At 41.2% G+C, this 17888-nt stretch overlaps 1 protein-coding gene across 3 annotated transcripts in view; it reads right to left on the bottom strand.

The window, feature by feature from the left end:
- Positions 1–17888, bottom strand: part of DDX46 (DEAD-box helicase 46) — a 73634-nt gene that overhangs the window by 28150 nt on the left and 27596 nt on the right. For all 3 annotated transcript variants that reach the window (XM_019028207.3, XM_019028208.4, XM_055386646.2), the window contains exons 10-15: positions 16550–16725; positions 15505–15626; positions 12505–12583; positions 10540–10622; positions 6081–6245; positions 4952–5114 (exon numbers count right to left, since the gene is read on the bottom strand). In XM_019028207.3, coding sequence (XP_018883752.1) covers positions 4952–5114; positions 6081–6245; positions 10540–10622; positions 12505–12583; positions 15505–15626; positions 16550–16725 — 788 coding nt within the window. The remainder of the gene's footprint in view (positions 1–4951; positions 5115–6080; positions 6246–10539; positions 10623–12504; positions 12584–15504; positions 15627–16549; positions 16726–17888) is intronic.

Genomic DNA, 17888 nt, shown 5'->3' with positions numbered 1-17888 from the left:
CTGCCCAGACTGGTCTCAAACTCCCAGACTCAAGCAATCTGCCCAACTCGGCCTCCCAAAGTGCTGAGATTACAGGCATGAGTCACTGCACCCAGCCTACAAACGTTCTTAAAAGAATACATGAGGCCAGGCGTGGTGGCTCAGCCTGTAACCCCAGCACTTTGGGAGGCTGAGGCAGGTGGATCACCTGAGGTCAGGAGTGCGAGACTACCCTGACCAACATGGCGACAACCCATCTCTACTAAAAATACAAAAATTAGTGAGACGAGGTGGCACATGCCGGTAATCCCAGCTACTTAGGAGGCTGAGGCAAGAGAATCGCTTGAACCCGGGAGGCGGAGGTTGCAGTGAGCCGAGATGGCATCATTGCACTACAGCCTGGGCAACAAGAGCAAAACTCTGTCTCAAAAAGAAACAAACAAACAAAAACACACACGAGTGGTTGCCAGCGGTTATGGATAGGGAAAGGTACCTTTATAATTAATTACCTTTATAGGGACACGATGAGGGAGTTTTTTAGGAAGTGATGGAACTGTTCTGCAACCTGATTATGGTGTATTCTGTGGGATGCGGCTAAAGCAACCAAAATACTGGAAGCAGCCCCCACCCCCAGTGTCCAACAGAAATGACTAAACTGTGGCATAGTCATATAATAGAATGTTATTCAGCAATAAAAGGGGAAGAACTACTGATACATGCAACAACATGGATCAATCTCAAAAGGCATATGCTAAAAGAAACCTTACATAAATAACAATGCATTATATATGATTCCATTTATCTATAACTCTAAGAGGTAAAAAAAACTAATCCATGTTGAAAAAATTTGTTTAAAGTACTTAACTCAGGCCAGGTGCAGGAGCTCACGCCTGTAACCCCAGCACTTTGGGAGGCCGAGGCAGGTGGATCACTTGAGGTCAGGAGTGCCAGACCATCCTGGCCAACATGGTGAAATCCCGTCTCCACTAAAAATACAAAAATTAGCCGGGCATGGCGGTGCATGCCTGTGTAGTCCCAGCTACCCAGGAGGCTGAGGCAGGAGAATCACTTGAACCTGGGAGGTGGAGGTTGCAGGGAGCCTAGATCATGCCACTGCACTCCAGCCTGGGCGACAGATCAACATTCCATCTAAAAAAAGTAAAAATGGTTAACTCTGGAGGGGTAGGGACAGAGATAAACTGAGGGAAATTTCTTAGATGTTTTTTTGGTTTGTTTTTAAGAGACAGAGTCTCACTATGTTGCCCAGACTGGCCTCGAACTCCTAGACTCAAGCAATCCTTCCACCTCAGTCTCCCGAGTAGCTGGGACTACAGGCATGCAACACTGTGCCCAGATTAGGGTTTTTTTTTTTTTTTCTTGAGACGGAGTCTCGCTTTTGTCGCCCACACCAGAGTGCAATGGTGCAATCTCTGTTTACCGCAACCTCCACCTCCCAGGATTAAGCGATTCTCCTGCCTCAGCCACCTGAGTGGCTGGGATTACAGGCACCTGCCACCACGCCTGGCTAATTTTTGTATTTTCAGTAGAGACAAGGTTTCACCATGTTGGCCAGGCTGGTCCCAAACTCCTGAGCTCAAGTGATCCACCCGCCTCAACCTCCCAAAGTGCTGGGATTACAGGCATGAGCCACCGTGCCCGGCTGTCTTTTTTTTTTTTTTTTTTTAAATATTCACAAATTTTGCTGTAGTCCCAGCTACTTAGGAGGCTGAGGAGGGATGATTGCTTGAGCCCAGAAGTTCAAGACAAGCTGGGCAGCACAGGGAGACTGTCTCAGAAAAAAAAAAAAAAAAGTGAAACAAGTTTTGAACTAGTGTTAATGATATGCACATTGACATGAAATGTGATAACCTGATCTCCTATTTATTTGAAATGTGTGAAAAATTAAGAAAAACTGATGAGTGGGTAGACAAAGAATAGTAGCTTAAAAAATGATAAACAAATGTAGTCATCGCTCAGTATCCTCAGGGGATTGGTTCCAGAGCCCCTGGCAGATACCAAAATCCTAGGATGCTCAAGTCCCTTATATAAAATGGCATAGTAAGCCCATATTACCTACATCCTCCCGAAAACTTTAAAAAACTCTAGATTACTTAAAACCACCGATTACAATGTAAATGCTATGTATTAATAGATAGTTTTTATAATGTATTGTTTAGGGAATAATGACAAGAAGAATAGATTTTGTGCATGTTCAGGACGGACAAATTTTTTTCCAAATATTTTCAATCTGCAGTCTATGGACACAAAGGGCTGGCTGTATATACATACAATGGAATATTATTCAGCCTTACAAAGAAAATCTGACAAATGCTACAACACATATGAACCTTGAAAGCATTTTGCTAAGTGAAAAAGACCAGTCACAAAAAGACACAGAATGTACGATTCTACTTGTAGGAGGTACCCAGAATAGGCAAATGCATAGAGACAGAAAGCAGAATAGAGGTTATGAGCGACTGCTCAGGGATGGGAGAAGAAACTTGTTACTTAAAATGGTAGTTTCTATTCAGGGTGATTAAAACGTTCTAGAAATAGGCAGTAGTGAAGGTTATAGCATTGTGAATATACTTAATGTCACTGAATTATATACAAAAAATGGTACATTCTAAGGCCGGGCGTGGTGGTTCACGCATGTAATCCCAGCACTTTGGGAGGCCAAGGCAAGTGGCTTATCTGAGGTCAGGAGCTCAAGAACAGCCTGGCCAACGTGGCGTAACCCTGTCTCTACTAAAACACACACAAAAAATTAGTCAGGCATGGTGGCATGCACCTATAGTCCCAGCAACTTGGGAGGCTGAGGCACAAGAACTGCTTGAACCCAGGAGGCGGGAAGCAGAGGTTGCAGTGAGCTGAGATCATGCCACTGCACTCCAGCCTGGGTGACAGAGCAAGACCCTGTCTCAAACAAACAAACAAACAAACAACAACAACAACAAAAAAAAACGGTGGGGGCGGGGATATTTTATATAGTGAGTATTTACCACACACAAAAAAGTCATTTTCGGGCCGGGCACGGTGGCTCACGCCTGTATTCCCAGCACTTTGGGAGGCTGAGGCGGGCGGATCACCTGAGGTCGGCAGTTCGAGACCAGCCTGACCAACATGGAGAAACTCCGTCTCTACTAAAAATATAAAATTAGCCAGGCATGGTGGTGCATGTCTGTAATCCCAGCTACTGGGGAGGCCGAGGCAGGAGAATCACTTGAATCTGGGAGGCGGAGGTTGCAGTGAGCCAGGATTGCCCCATTGCACTCCAGCCTGGGCAACAAGAGCGAAACTCTGTCTCAAAATAAATAAATACATAATCATTTTCAAACATTAAAAGTTAACCAAACACAAATCTTCAAAGCCCCTTTAATTTCATCCCATATGAAGCCTGCTGGAAGTAGACTGTATTTCAAAGATATGTCCTATTCCATATGCTTTTCTGCATGTGGGATGACACTCTCTCAATCAAGAAGTGACACCTATGCCTCCACTCCCTTGAATCTGGGCCAGTGTGGTAACCAACCTATTTCTATATGGCAGAATGAAAGCTCTGCCAACTCCAGTATCATCCTTAACTGGCTGTGCAGCTTCTTGTTCTTTCCTCTTGGCCAAGCAGCCTCATAGAGAGGCCCACAAGGGCCCATGACCAAGGCCTAACTGAGCTCCTAGTCAAGAGCCAGTACCAATTTGCCAGCCACATAAAGTGAGGTAGATTGGTAGGTGATGCCCAGCTCCACTGTGTCCCAGCACATACAGCATGAAACAGAGACTAGATATATATGGTGAGCTCTGCGCAAATTGAAGATTCATAAGCAAAATAAGTAACTATTGCAACTAAATTTTGGAGTGATTCATTACTAAGCTACTGATAGCCAGAACACTTAGTTAATGAGAATAATTCAAACTGTCTCTGTTCCATGTGTTTTGTGTGTTTTTTTTTTTTTTTTTTTTGATACAGAGTTTCACTCTTGTTGCCCAGGCTGGAGTGCAATGGCGCAATCTCAGCTCACCGCAACTTCTGCCTCCCGGCAACCTCCCCCTCCCGTGTTCAAGCGATTCTCCTGCCTCAGCCTCCCAAGTAGCTGGGATTACAGGCATGCACCACCATGCCCGGCTAATTTTGTATTTTTAGTAGAGACGGGTTTCTCCATGTTGGTCAGGCTGGTCTTGAACTCCCAACCTCAGGTGATCCGCCCGCCTCAGCCTCCCAAAGTTCTGGGATTACAGGTGTGAGCCACCTCGCCTGGCTTTTCTTTTCTTTTTTTTTTTAATGGAGAGAGTCTCACTCTGTTGCCCAGAGTGGAGTGCAGTGGCATGATCTCAGCTCACAGCAACCTCCGCCTCCCAGGTTCAAGCGGTTCTCCTGCCTCGTAGCTGGGATTACAGGCATGTGCCACCATGCCCAGCTAAGTTTTATATTTTTAGTACAGATGGAGTTTCGCCATGTTGGCCAGACTGGTCTCCAACTCCTGACCTCGGATGATCTGCCCACCTCGGCCTCTCCAAGTGCTAGGATTACAGGCGTGAGCTACCACGCATGGTCTGTGTTTTGTGTTCTAGTTCCACATACTGTGATACTGCTATTACATGCATGTGATAGCAATATCACAAGAAATTAAAATGTTACTTTGAAATTTCAATAAAAGCTCTTTAAAGTGAATCATGAAAACCTACAGATAGCACGTGCAATGGAAAGGGTATAACACAGAGAAAAGTTAAATTCAATTCCTCCATAGTTGATAAATGGCGATGGAACTTGGTCAAACCAAAGTATGCCTGTATGATCTTCTTTCTCTTAGATGGGATGATAATAATCTTACTCCCACAAAGCACTTTGGAGTAAAAACTGACATAAAATTTAGTTTTGAATTATAGAGAACAAAGTAAATATCATCGAGAACACAGCACAATGCTTGGCAAGTACTTAATAGATATTTTATGTGTGAATCAAGTGAATAATTACCTCCATGAAGAGACATGCAAGGATAAGATGCTCTCATTAAATCCTTAAGAAGACCATCAGCATGTTCCTGCTTATCCACAAATATAATGACAGATCCTGACTCTTGATAATGGCCTAGAAGCTCAAGTAACTTCAAGAATTTCTTTTCTTCTTCAATCACAATCTGAAAACACCATATTGTATCAAGTTAATGAAGTGAAAATGCAAATGGATCCCCTGGACAGAAATATTCATTTTATTTGTGGTGAATGAATGACAATATCTTGCTATATCTTTAGCAAGGGCTAGGAAGATGTTCATTTTAATTGTAAACAATAAAAATTGTAAACTTTCAGGGTTTAACAGGCTTGCAAATGAGGGCAAATGATCATCTGTTCTCTCTGGCTCTTAATTTCATATCCTAGTAACCAAGAAATAAAATAGGTATGTGACATTTCCTTTTCCTTTGCAGGGACAGGGGTCTCACTATATTGCCCAAGCTAGTCTCCAGCTCCTGGCCTCAAGTGATCCTCCTACCACGGTCTCCCAAAATACTGGGATTACAGGCATGAGTCACCATGCCCATCTGGTATGTGAAATTTCTATATATCAGCTCACCATTCACCACTCACCACTTTTGGTGACAGAAACTAAAACGACGTTTTATTTTATTTGTCTTTAAAGAGACAGGGCTCACTATGCCTAGGGTGCTATTCACAGATGTGCTTCAACTACAATCAGCACAAAAGTTTTGACCTGTTCTGTTTTTCTGCCCTGGACAGAATATCCCATTCTTTAGGCAATCTGGTGGTCCCCTGTTACCGGGAGGTCACCACACTGATGCTGAACTTAGTATGGACAAAGATAGGCATAGTGCACTACAGCCCAGAACTACGGGGACTGCAAAGCTGCGACTTCAGGCATGCACCACTGCACCCAGCAAAAAAAAAAAAAACAAAACGAGCATTTTAAATAGTTCCGTGGAACAGCATAGTTAAGTTTATCTGGTAAAATACTGAAGGCTAGAGTAGTGGTATACGACTTCATTTTAGAAATTACCTTGCCTACCTCACAAAGAGTGATCACAGAAGAATCACACATACCACCTAAGTATCAAGGAAACTGGGAATTTGCTAAAGATGGTACCCACCACTTGTTGCTCCACATCTGAGCAAACCACACTCCTGCCTCCAACTTGTACTTCAATAGGTTTACTCAGGATCCTGCGAGCCAAAGCCTCCATAGCTCTGGGGAAAGTAGCTGAAAACATAACCGTCTGTCGATCAGGACGAACATTATCCACGATGCGCATGACCTGAGAAAAAAAAAACATTACAAATAAATATGGTAAATATGGTCTTCAAAGCTTATGCAATGTTAAAACCAAGTAAAAGGACTTTTGAGAACAACTGTCTCAGTTTTGCCACTCCCACAGTCTCCCAATCTCAAGAAATGACAACTCCACACATGCTTAGGACAAAAATCTAGGAGACATCTTTGATTAATCTCTGTCACTCATCTTGCAACCAATCCATCAACAAATATAGCGGTCTATCTTCAAATTATATCTAGGATACAACCAACTACCACTGTTTTCCTTCATTTATTCAACACATTTTTATTAAAGACCCATTTTGAACCAGGAAGTACTAGGAATATGCAATAAAAACAGACAAAAAGAGGAGGATTCTGGGAAGTTGGCAGAACAGGAATCACCAGGAATCTGTATCCACACCTAGACAACAATTGTGCTGGTAGAATCTGTCTGATGTAACCACTTTGGAACTCTGGAGCCTACAGAAGGTTTGCAACTTCCTGGGAACAGCCTGGAAGATAAATTGTGGCTATTTTCTGCCATTTTCAGCTGGCAGCACAGTAGCAGTTAACCATCCCCCACATACAGCCCCACAGCAGGCAGGCGTACACATGTTTCTGAAGCAAACTGTACAGAGCTTGCAAGAGCTAGGGTCGTCAAGAAGGACTCTGTCCTCCAAATACGGAGGATCTCTGCTCTGATTGCTACTCTGATCACAGAGGTGAAGACAAAGAGACACCTGCCTGTTATTGTTGCATTCACACCCCGCCAACCACTACAAGCCCGGGCCTCTCAAGCAGAAGTGACTACCAGGGGATTTAAAATCTGATGCCCCTTCCCTCTGCCTTAATTTTTCTCCTTTTGACAGCCAAAAATCAAATACTAGGAGATTAAAAAACAAATGAATATCCAGAGAAAATTACAAAGTAACCACACATAGAGAATACCACAGGCTCAGAAAACACATGAAATGACCTTAAGTTTACACCTCAGGGCAATCCTTGCCAGACTGCCTACAACAATCAAAAATAAAAATAATAAACAATAACAGTAATAAAAAACAGTAAACCCTAGGGAAAGGGGAGAATCTGATTCCCAAGTTACCACATTACTAAATTCAAATGTTCAGTTTTCAGGCTGGGTGTGGTGGCTCAGGCCTGTAATCCCAGCACTTTGGGAGGTCAAGGCAGGTGGATCACTTGAGCTCAGGAGTTCGAGACCAGTCCAGCCAACATGGTGAAACCCTGTCTCTACTAAATATACAAAAATTAGCCAGGCGTGGTGGCACGCGCCTATAATACCAGCTACTCAGGAGGGTGAGGCAGGAGAATCACTTGAACCTGGGAGGCGGAGGTTGCAGTGAGCCACTGCACTTCAGCCTAGGTGACAGAGTGAAACTCTGTCTCAAAATAAATAAATAAATAAAAATAATTCCCAATTCTCACTATTTTCTTCAATACAGAATCATGCCTGGAAGCACACTACTGCTTGCCAACTCTTCTCTAGGCATAAGTCAGTGTGCAGCTTTGCATTCAATAGCACTAGCTTTCATTTACATGACAGTGTCTTTTGTTGCTACACCTCCAAATAGTGCTGCATGACACTGAAACCTTACTTCGTGTTTTTTAATCTATGAAGCTCACAAAATAATCACAAACTAAATCGAAATTTTCCTCTTTTTTCTTGAGACACGGTCTCACTCTGTCGCCCAGGCTGGAGTGCAGAGGCATTATGTTGGCTCACAACAGCCTCTATCTCCCAGGCTCAAGCAATCCTGCTACTTCAGCCTCCTGAGTAGCTGGGACGATAGGCGCACGCCCCCACACCTAGCTAATTTTTATATTTTTTTGTAGAGACGAGGTTTCGCCATGTTGCCCCCTGCTTGTCTTGAACTCCTGAATTCAAGCAATCCACCTGCCTCGACCTCCCAAAGTGCAGAGATCCTAAGCATACATCACCACGCCAAGCCTCCAGCAGGTTTTCAGTTATCAACAATTATTCAGCATTTCTCTCTCATGTACTTATACACATGTACATACGCACATACATGTACCTAAGCACATACACGGACATAAATACATGAGATAATGCTGAATTAATCATTTATTTTGTTTATATGTACTTATGTATCTGTATGTATTTATGGCAAGGAATGATTCACACTTTGCCTTTCAATGGAAAATGTTGTGTTGAACTCACTCTATAAGAACTTGGTTTACCAGAAGGTCCCTATCAATCACTCTATCTACTTAAAGCATTATAATAAAATCTAAGATTTCACATGATTGGGAAAGACATTAAAGGGCACATGACTGTGTTCCATCTGATACTTCAATTCTCTTTACTCTCTTTCCACAACAAACAGACCCCTTGACTCTGCTTGAACACCTGGAAGAAACAGATATTCAGTATATCAGCCCCCGCTCCCTCACGAAGCAATGTTTCCTCTCCAAATAATGTTGATTCAGTCCTTCCTCAAACTAAACTCAGATCAAGCTCCATATGACTTCCCCACTGGATCCCATTTGTACTCCTTGGGACGAAAAAAATAAATTCAATGCTGCTTTCATGTGACACTTGTTCAGAGTTAAAGGATGCTATCTTATCTTCTACTCAAAGCTGATTATTATTACTATTATTATTATTATATTATTATTTTTTGAGACTAAGTCTCGTTCTATCACCCAGGCTTAAGTACAGTAATGCGATCTCGGCTCCCTACACCCTGTGCCTCCCAGTTCAAGTGATTCTCCTGACTCAGCCTCCCAAGTAGCTGGGATTATAGGCGCCCGTCACCATGTCCAGCTAATTTTTGTATTTTTAGTAGAAACGGGGTTTCACGATGTTGGCCAGGCTAGGCTGATCTCCTGACTTCAAGTGATCTGCCTGCCTCGGCCTCCCAAATTGCTGGGATTAAAGGCATGAGCCAGATTCCCTGCCCAAAGCTAAATATCATTTTAACTGTTTCGCATATGGTTCAAGCATTACCATAATCCTGCTTCCTCTGTGTTCCTCTATTTACATCTCATTTAGAATGCAGTCCCTAAATCTAAATACAATACATGCACTATCATATAACTGGCAATAAATTTTTGGAGAGTACATGGATAAACTGAAAAGGCTAAATATGACATTTGCCTTATCCCTTTTCCATGCACATTTCCATTACTGTGGTCTCTTATAATCCTTTTTTATTCATTTTTCGGCAACTACAGCCTACTGACAATTCACAATGATCTTCTTAAGAAAACCTTCTACCACCTTTTTTTTTTTTTTGAGACGGAGTCTCGCTCTGTCTCCCAGGCTGGAGTGCAGCAGCGTGATCTCAGCTCACTGCAAGCTCCGCCACCGGGGTTCACGCCATTCCCCTGCCTCAGCCTCCTGAGTAGCTGGGACTACAGGCACCTGCCACCACGCCCGGCTAATTTTTTTGTATTTTTAGTAGATATGGGGTTTCACCGTGATAGCCAGGATGGTCTCGATCTCCTGACCTCATCTACCACCTTTAAAATGTGTTCCTATAAATGTGTATCACTGAAATTTTGTACCTGAGCAAAGAGCATATATAAGGAACATAAAAACCTAAGCTAGATAAATTCTTTGGGCCATTATCTTAGCAAACGTGAATGACTTTGGTAAATGTAAATAACGTGCTATCAAGACTAGATAATGAGGTATCTAAAAGCATGAATTAAAAGAATTTATTTAAAAAGACAATGGGCCGGGCACAGTGGCTCACGCCTGTAATCCCAACACTTTGGGAGGCCAAGGCGGGTGGATCACCTGAGGTCAGGAGTTCGAGACCAGCCTGGCCAACGTGGTGAAACTCCATCTCTACTAAAAGTACAAAAGTTAGCCGGGCGTGGTGGCGGGCACCTGTAGTCCCAGGTACTCGGGAGGCTGAGGCAGAAGAATCGCTTGAACCCAGGAGGCAGAGGTTGCAGTGAGTGGTGATCGTTCTCCACTGCACTGCAGTCTGGGCGACAGAGCAAGATTCCATCTGAAAAAAAAAAAAAATAAGGCTTAAGCTCTATTATTAGCACTCCAATTCTAGCTTTGTTGGTGTTGGTCTTAGATGGCTAAGAAATGCCGGTATAAATACCTCCTGAAGAAGTTTTGTGAGGAATCTGAAACATAAATATGTACTTCCATACTGTATGTCCCCAGTCTTCTGTATTACCGTGCAACAGAAAAGTGTGTGTGTGAATTTCAGAAACCACATGAACATTTCATTCTCATGGCAACTACAAAGTTATATTTACATTTCAAAACAGTTAAGAAATTTAATGATTACCTGGGGTTCAAAACCCATGTCAAACATTCTGTCTGCTTCATCTAAAACAACATATGTCACTCTTCGAAGATTTGTGACCCGACCTAAGATGAAAAGAAAAATAAAGACAAAAAGAAAACTAAAAATCAGTCACAATTCATTTTACGGCTACCAAGAACTTTTAAAAACTGTAAAGGAAACTAAAATGCCTGACTTAACCAGAGGGGTAAGTTAGGTATCTTTAAAAAGTGAAAAGAAATTTTGATCTACAATGTCTTAATCTAGTGGCAAATACTTTCTGACAATGGGTATATGAGGCCCTTTATTTTGTCAAACTCGTCTCTTGCATACCATCATAGGGCCTGAAGAACCTGTAAAATTCAGAAAACAGCCCTCTCCAAAACACATCATAAAACTAAGACTGAGATGAAGCATCGAGCCACATCAGCCATTATCTGACAGCATCACCTAGAAAAAAACATATTAGAGATTACAGCGTATGTGTGGAAAGCAAGTTCTAGTGCTAACTATTTTAGACACAGAAAATGTCTCTCTATATTATTTTATAACCTACTTCCATATATTTAGAAGCTTCTTAAATGGGCATGTCAAACTCTTAATGAGAAGCTATTTGACAGCATTAGGAAATTAACGTATCACACAAAAACTTTAAATACCAAAACACATTACATAAATACATTTTCCATACAAAGATATAAATCCCAATTTTATGAAGTGAACCCACTGACTTAAATAAATGCAACTGGCTTCCTAACCAGTGAAAACAAAATACATACATAGGAAATTCCTTCTAAAATATTAACAGAAGCATTGCTATCAACTGTTGAATCAATCACCTGGCAAAAACACGTATAAAATAGTTATTTAAAAATAGACCACAATGACAGATAAGAGAAAAAGGTAAAATTAATCAAGATGAATTTCAGGAGGAGACTTAATCAATGCAGCATTGAGAAAAAAAAGGGGGGGGGATTATTTAAACAGCATTCAAACCAAAACCTTCCATATGCTAGACAAGCACAATGACTTCTCAAACAATTTCGATGTCACTTTGCCAACTTCATGTACAATTAGAATTAGAAATTCAAGCAGAATACTACTAGAAACATGCACTAACTCAGTTTTTAATACTCTATTATGTACACACTAAATATTGCAATGGAAACCTCTGAGAGCATTTTCTTCAAAAAATAAAAAGTGCCAAAATAAGTGCTATCTAATATTTAAGTATTCCACACTAGCATTTGTAGCCCCAATTAGTTTTGCAAGGTCGGGAACAGCATTAAATTACCTACCTTTGATGGTTTAAGTCTCGGAAGCCCAGTTCTATAAATCTTGAAGGGCCTTTCTCCACAGAAGTTAAATAATGTCAACAGTTTAGTAAGAGTTTTGATAGGGAATAATTTAACAAAGCATAACATATGAGCTACAAACATGCAATATTTACAAAAGATAAAATTTCTTGAAGCTGCAATATCTTAATTTATGTAGTATCTAAGAAAATACTAGCTCATGTGGAGAAAAAGTCTAAATTTTGTAATAAAGAAAAGGCTACTACCCCACTCTTTTACTAAGCAAAGCCAGGCCAAAAATGGATTAAGAATCCAAGTTATGATCAGATGGAGTTACTTCTGAAAAAAAATTTTAAATTGCAAAAATATCATTAATGTTTGTAATAATCAACTTGTTACAATTTTTTTTTTTTTTTTTGAGACGGAGTCTTACTCTGTCACCCAGGCTGGAGTACAGTGGTGCGATCTTGGCTCACTGCAAGCTCCGCCTCCCGGGTTCAAGCTATTCTCCTGCCTCAGCCTCCCAAGTAGCTGGGACTACAGGCTACAAATTTTAAGATACTGCAGCTTTAAGAAGAAATATAGAAACCTTGTTGGTTTCTTGCATCTGTTTTAACAAAAAAATGTAAAGAATTCAAAAATAAAAGACACCAAAAAAATACCCCTGACTTACCACTGTTAGCTGCTAACATGTCAATCATTCGACCAGGTGTGCAAACAATAATTTCAGCACCTCTTTTCAGCTCAGCAATCTAATAAAAAAGATGAAACTTTATAGTCTATCACTAATGCTTACTTAAACACTAAAAAATATTGCATTTAGTTCTTGCCTAGTCTAATTAGAAGACTTCCAAGCTTCCTGCTTAATTATTTTGAATCTCGGGGCACTACTAAAGAAATAGCAACAACGTGACCACATAGTGCCATAAATTTGAAACAAATAAGAACTAGAGAATTTTGCAAATTTGATTTGCCACTATCCCTCAAAACCAAGAAATGAACTTAAGAAAGCAGTTTTTAAAAAAAAAACTGATAATCTCTTGAGCCCAGGAGTTCAAGGTTGGAGTGAGCTATGATCACATCCTTGCACTCCAGCCTGAGCAAGAGCAAGACCATGCCTCAGAAAAAGAAATTTCTAAGTGACCACATAGACTAGTGTTTTTCAAATTGAGGGTTGCCACATTAGTGAATCATGAAATCACTTTAACAGTCATAATCAGCTTTTTTTTTTTTTTTTTTTTGAGACAGGGTCTCACTCTGTTGCCCAGGCTCTGTTGCCCAGTGCAGCAGTGTCATCATAGGTCACTGCAGCCTAGATCCTGGGCTCAAGTGACCCTCCCATCTCAGCCCCTCCCCCCACCACCCCACACACCCTCCCAGTATCTAGGACTACAGGCACTCGCTAATTTATTTACTGTTTTAAGAGATGGGGTCTCACTACATTGCCCAGGCTGGTCACAAACTCCTGGACTCAACTGATTCTTCCATTTCAGCCTCCCAAAGTGCTGTGATGATTACAGGTATGAGCCATAGTGTTCAACCACAACCAGCATTTTTTAAATGAAATGGGATGGAAAATACCAGAAGTCCCTTAACATCATAAAACTTTTGTTTGGCATTTATAAAAATACAACGTGCAGGCATGTACCATGTTATTTTGTAAGTGTATTTCTACAAACTATAGTCATGAAAAAATCATAAAGATAAACTTAGAAAATGAAGTAATTTGAAGTAATTAAAATAGCACTGGAGTTAACAAAAGCAAATATTCTTGAAGTGTGTTCTTGTAACAATAGTCCTAAGAAACAGTTTTGTAGTTAAGTTCAGAAAACGTCACTTAATTTATCCCATTTATCTAGCAACACAATATACATTAGCTTATTAAGAACTAAGAAGTCTTACAGGAAAGAAAGTGGTTTTAACTTTTTATACTCCAACATTTCCAAAACTTATCCAATCACAGAACCTACTTTTTTGCCTTCTTCTAGTTAAGCAAAATATCTGAAAACTATTTCATTCTTTAGAAGACAGCTGAAGGGCTGGTCACAGTGGCTCACGTCTATACCTTTCGGAGGTGTTACAAAGGGAAGCCGAGGCAAGCAGATTGCTTGAGCCCAGGAATTCGAGACCAGCCTGGGCAACACGGCAAAATCTCGTCTCTACAAAAAAATACAAAAACTAGCCGGGTGTGGTGGCATGCGTCTGTGATCCCAGCGACTCAGGAGGCTCAAGAGGGAGGACGGCTTAAGCCCAGGAGGTCAAGGATGCAGTGAGCCAAGGTGACCCCACTGCACTCCAGCCCGGGCAACAGAGTAAGATGCTGTCTCAAATAAAACAAAACCAAAAAACAACAACAACAACAACAAAACACCTCTGATATTAATGCATCCCAGGAATCACCATCACTTTCCCCACCCCCCAAGATGGAGTCTTGCTCTGTCTCCCAGGCTGGAGTGCAGTGGCGTGATCTCAGCTTACTGCAACCTCCGCCTCCCAGGTTCAAGTGATTCTCCTGCCTCAGCCTACCGAGTAGCTGATATTACAGGCAGGCGCCACCAAGCCAGGCTAATTTCTGTGTTTTCAGTAGAGATGGGGAGTCTCGCCATGTTGGCTAGGCTGGTCTTGAGCTCCTGACCTCATGATCCACCCGCTTTGGCCTCTCAAAGTGCTGGGATTACAGGCGTGAGCCACCGTGCCTGGCCACCATCACTTTTTAAAGATGTCAGCATAGATTAGAGAAAACAAATGCTCAGAGATCAGAGACCTAGGTTCCAGGACAAACTCTAGAACGTATTAACCTAATTGGTCAACTTAACAAATCTTTCTGAATATTTCCTCATATGTAAAATGAAAAAAAAAATCTGCTTTCTCAGGCAGGGGAAGAGGGAGGAGGGATAATCTATGTAAAAAGATTCAAAAATTCTAATATAGCATTAACATAGTATGTTATTTTTTGCCACAACTATATTGGGTCATAATTAACAAAAATTATATATATTTAAGGCGTACAACATGTTTGATATACATATACACTCTGAAATGATGACCACAATCAAGCTAACATATCACCTCACATAGTTACCAATATTTTCTTTTGTGGTAAGAACATGTAAGACTGGTCAGGCGTGGTGGCTCACGCCTGTAATCGCAACACTTTGGGAGGCCGAGGCAGGAGGATCACCTGAGGTCAGGTGTTCAAGACCAATCTGGCCAATATGGTGAAACCCCATCTCTACTAAAAATACAAAAATTAGCCAGGCGTGGTGGCGGGCACCTGTAGTCCCAGCAACTTGGGAGGCTGAGGTAGGAGAATCGCTTGAACCAGGGAGGCAGAGGTTGCAGTGAGCCGAGATCGCGCCACTGTACTCCAGCCTGGGCGACAGAGCGAGACTCCATCTCAAAAAAGAAAAAAAAAAAACATGATGTGAGATCTACTGGCTTAGCAAATTTTCAGCATACAATATAATATTAACTAGTCACCATGCTGTACATTACATCTCCAAAGGTATTCATCCTGCATAAAATAACTAATTCTTACTATTATTTTTATACTTCATTTTTTAAATGATTTTAGAAGCAATCACTATTCAAAAAACTAAAAGTCACTTTTACTTTACTGAATCATCCAACTTGAGAAAAGAATGGAAAACATGAATGTTTCTTATATAACTACCTGCTCACTGATTCCTGTTCCTCCGTAAACACAGACCACTCTAAGTCCCAAAGTCTTGGAAAACTTCTTACACTCTTTAGTAATCTGTAAAGCCAGTTCTCGAGTTGGAGTCATGATGACAGCTGGAAAGATAAATACATCAGTAGCCTAACCACCAAAATTCTTAAGGCTATGCTTTAAAGTGTTCAATTTAACCTTTACAATAAAATTCAGATTGTTTCACCTAATTTTTGTTTTGTTATGCATCCCTGAAAACTATTTCAAAAGTTGTATAACAGCAGAGGTTGTGGGGAAGGATAAATATAAGCAGATTTTTAAAAACATGCTAAAAGAAGATAAATGACAGTTAAATGCCTCATCCAACCCTCAGGAAAATACTTGGTCCAAAAGAATGCAAACAGTTTTATAATGCAAATCACAGAACAAAGAAAATCAAGTGACTCACTGTGCCACAGAAGCCATACTGCTGCTTCCAGAAACAACCTTGGTCTGAGGGGCACAGACAGAGGAGAGATATACTATGCCCCGTGTTCCTAAGAGAGAAGCTGAACAACTTTCCAAAACCCTACTCAACTTTGCAAGAGTTATCTCTGCCAAGATGAATCAAGAAACCAGAATCTAAACAAGTAATCTTGAATGAAATGCTGGCATTATAGCCTGTTAAGGCCAAAAACTACCTAGGAAAATATGTTTCCCTAGCATATCTTCCATGTCGCTTTTATATATCCACTGATACTGGGCTAACAAACCTCAATATAAATAAACAGATAGATACACGAGGAGTCTACCTGCCAAGTCAGAGTTTAAAAACTGAGCTGTGCCAGGAGAGGCTGTTTTTGTACTTCTGAGATGTCACTCCAGAGCTCTGAAGATTCTCACTCCACCTGCTGGTAAGGGGAAATCAGCCCCAAAGTGCCAAATTGATAAAGAAAATGTACATAAAGACATCTTCATTGTCATAATTAAGAACATTATAAACTATAAGGTCTTTCTGTTTGACAACAAAGCTGTTATTTGAAAAATAGCTTAATGAAAAGAATTGTACCTATTGGCCCCTCTCCTTCCTCTAATGACCTCTGATCCATGATATGTCTAAACATGGGCAACAGAAAAGCAATGGTCTTTCCACTTCCTGTTTTGGCAATGCCAATCAAATCTCGTCCAGACATTATAGCAGGAATAGCTTGGGTTTGGATGGGCGTGGGCTTTTCATAGCCATGCCTTAAAAAGAAAACCAAAGGAAGAAAAGGTAAGAATTGAGATTGCTGGGCCCCAGACAGGTCCAATGTGTTCCCATAAAAATAAACTTCCAAAAGGTGGTATATATCATACAATAAAATACTATTTGGCAATAAAAAGGAATGAAGTACTAACACATTCTACAATATGAACTAATCTTTACAACATTATGTAAAGTGAAAAAGATCAGGCAGTAAAGACTATATATTGTTTGATCCCATTTACATGAAATGTTAGGAATAGCCAAATCTATTCTAGAGAAAAAAATAGATTAATGGTTGCCCAGGGGTGGGGAGAGGGGAGAAGACTGACTACTAATGGACAAAAGTTTCTTTTTGGGATAATGAAAAATTTAAAAATTAGGCAGGGCGCAGTGGCTCATGACTGGAAATCCCAGCATTCTGGGAGGCTGAGATGGGAGAATCATTTGGGGCCAGGAGTTGGAGACCAGCCTGGTCAACATAGCGACACCCCATCTCTTTAAAAAAAAAAAAAAAGGCCGGGCATGGTGGCTCATGCCTATAATCCCAGTACTTTCAGAGGCCACAGCGGGTGGATCATCTGAGGTAGAGAGTTTGAGACCACCCTCACCAACATGGAGAAACCCTGTCTCTACTAAAAATACAAAATTAGCCAGGCATGGTGGCACATGCCTGTAATCCCACCTACTTGGGAGGCTGAGGCAAAAGAATCACTTGAACCCAAGAGGCGGAGGTTGCAGTGAGCCAAGATCGAGCCACTGCACTCCAGCCTGGACAACGAGAGTGAAACTGTCTCAAAAAAAAAAAAAAAAAGGCCGGGCATGGAGGCTCACGCCTGTCATCCCAGCACTTTGGGAGGCTGAGGCGGGCGGATCACGAGGTCAGGAGTTTGGGGCCAGCCTGACTAACATGGTGAAACCCCATCTCTACTAAAAATACAAAAATTAGCCAGGCGTGGTGTGGCACACACCTGTAGTCCCAGCTACTTGGGAGGCTGAGGCAGGAGAATCACTTGAACCCAGGAGGCGGAGGTTGCGGTGAGCCAAGATCACACCACTGCACTCCAGCCTGGGCAACAGAGTGAGACTGTCTCAAAAAAGTAAATAAATAAAATTAAAAAAAAAAATTCAAAAAAATTTTCAAAAATTAGACTATTGTGATAGT

The sequence above is a fragment of the Gorilla gorilla genome, chromosome 4, assembly GCF_029281585.2.
Source record: "Gorilla gorilla gorilla isolate KB3781 chromosome 4, NHGRI_mGorGor1-v2.1_pri, whole genome shotgun sequence".
NCBI lineage: Eukaryota > Metazoa > Chordata > Mammalia > Primates > Hominidae > Gorilla > Gorilla gorilla.
Note: the sequence above shows the minus strand (reverse complement) of the source record. Positions and strands in the feature narration are given on the sequence as shown.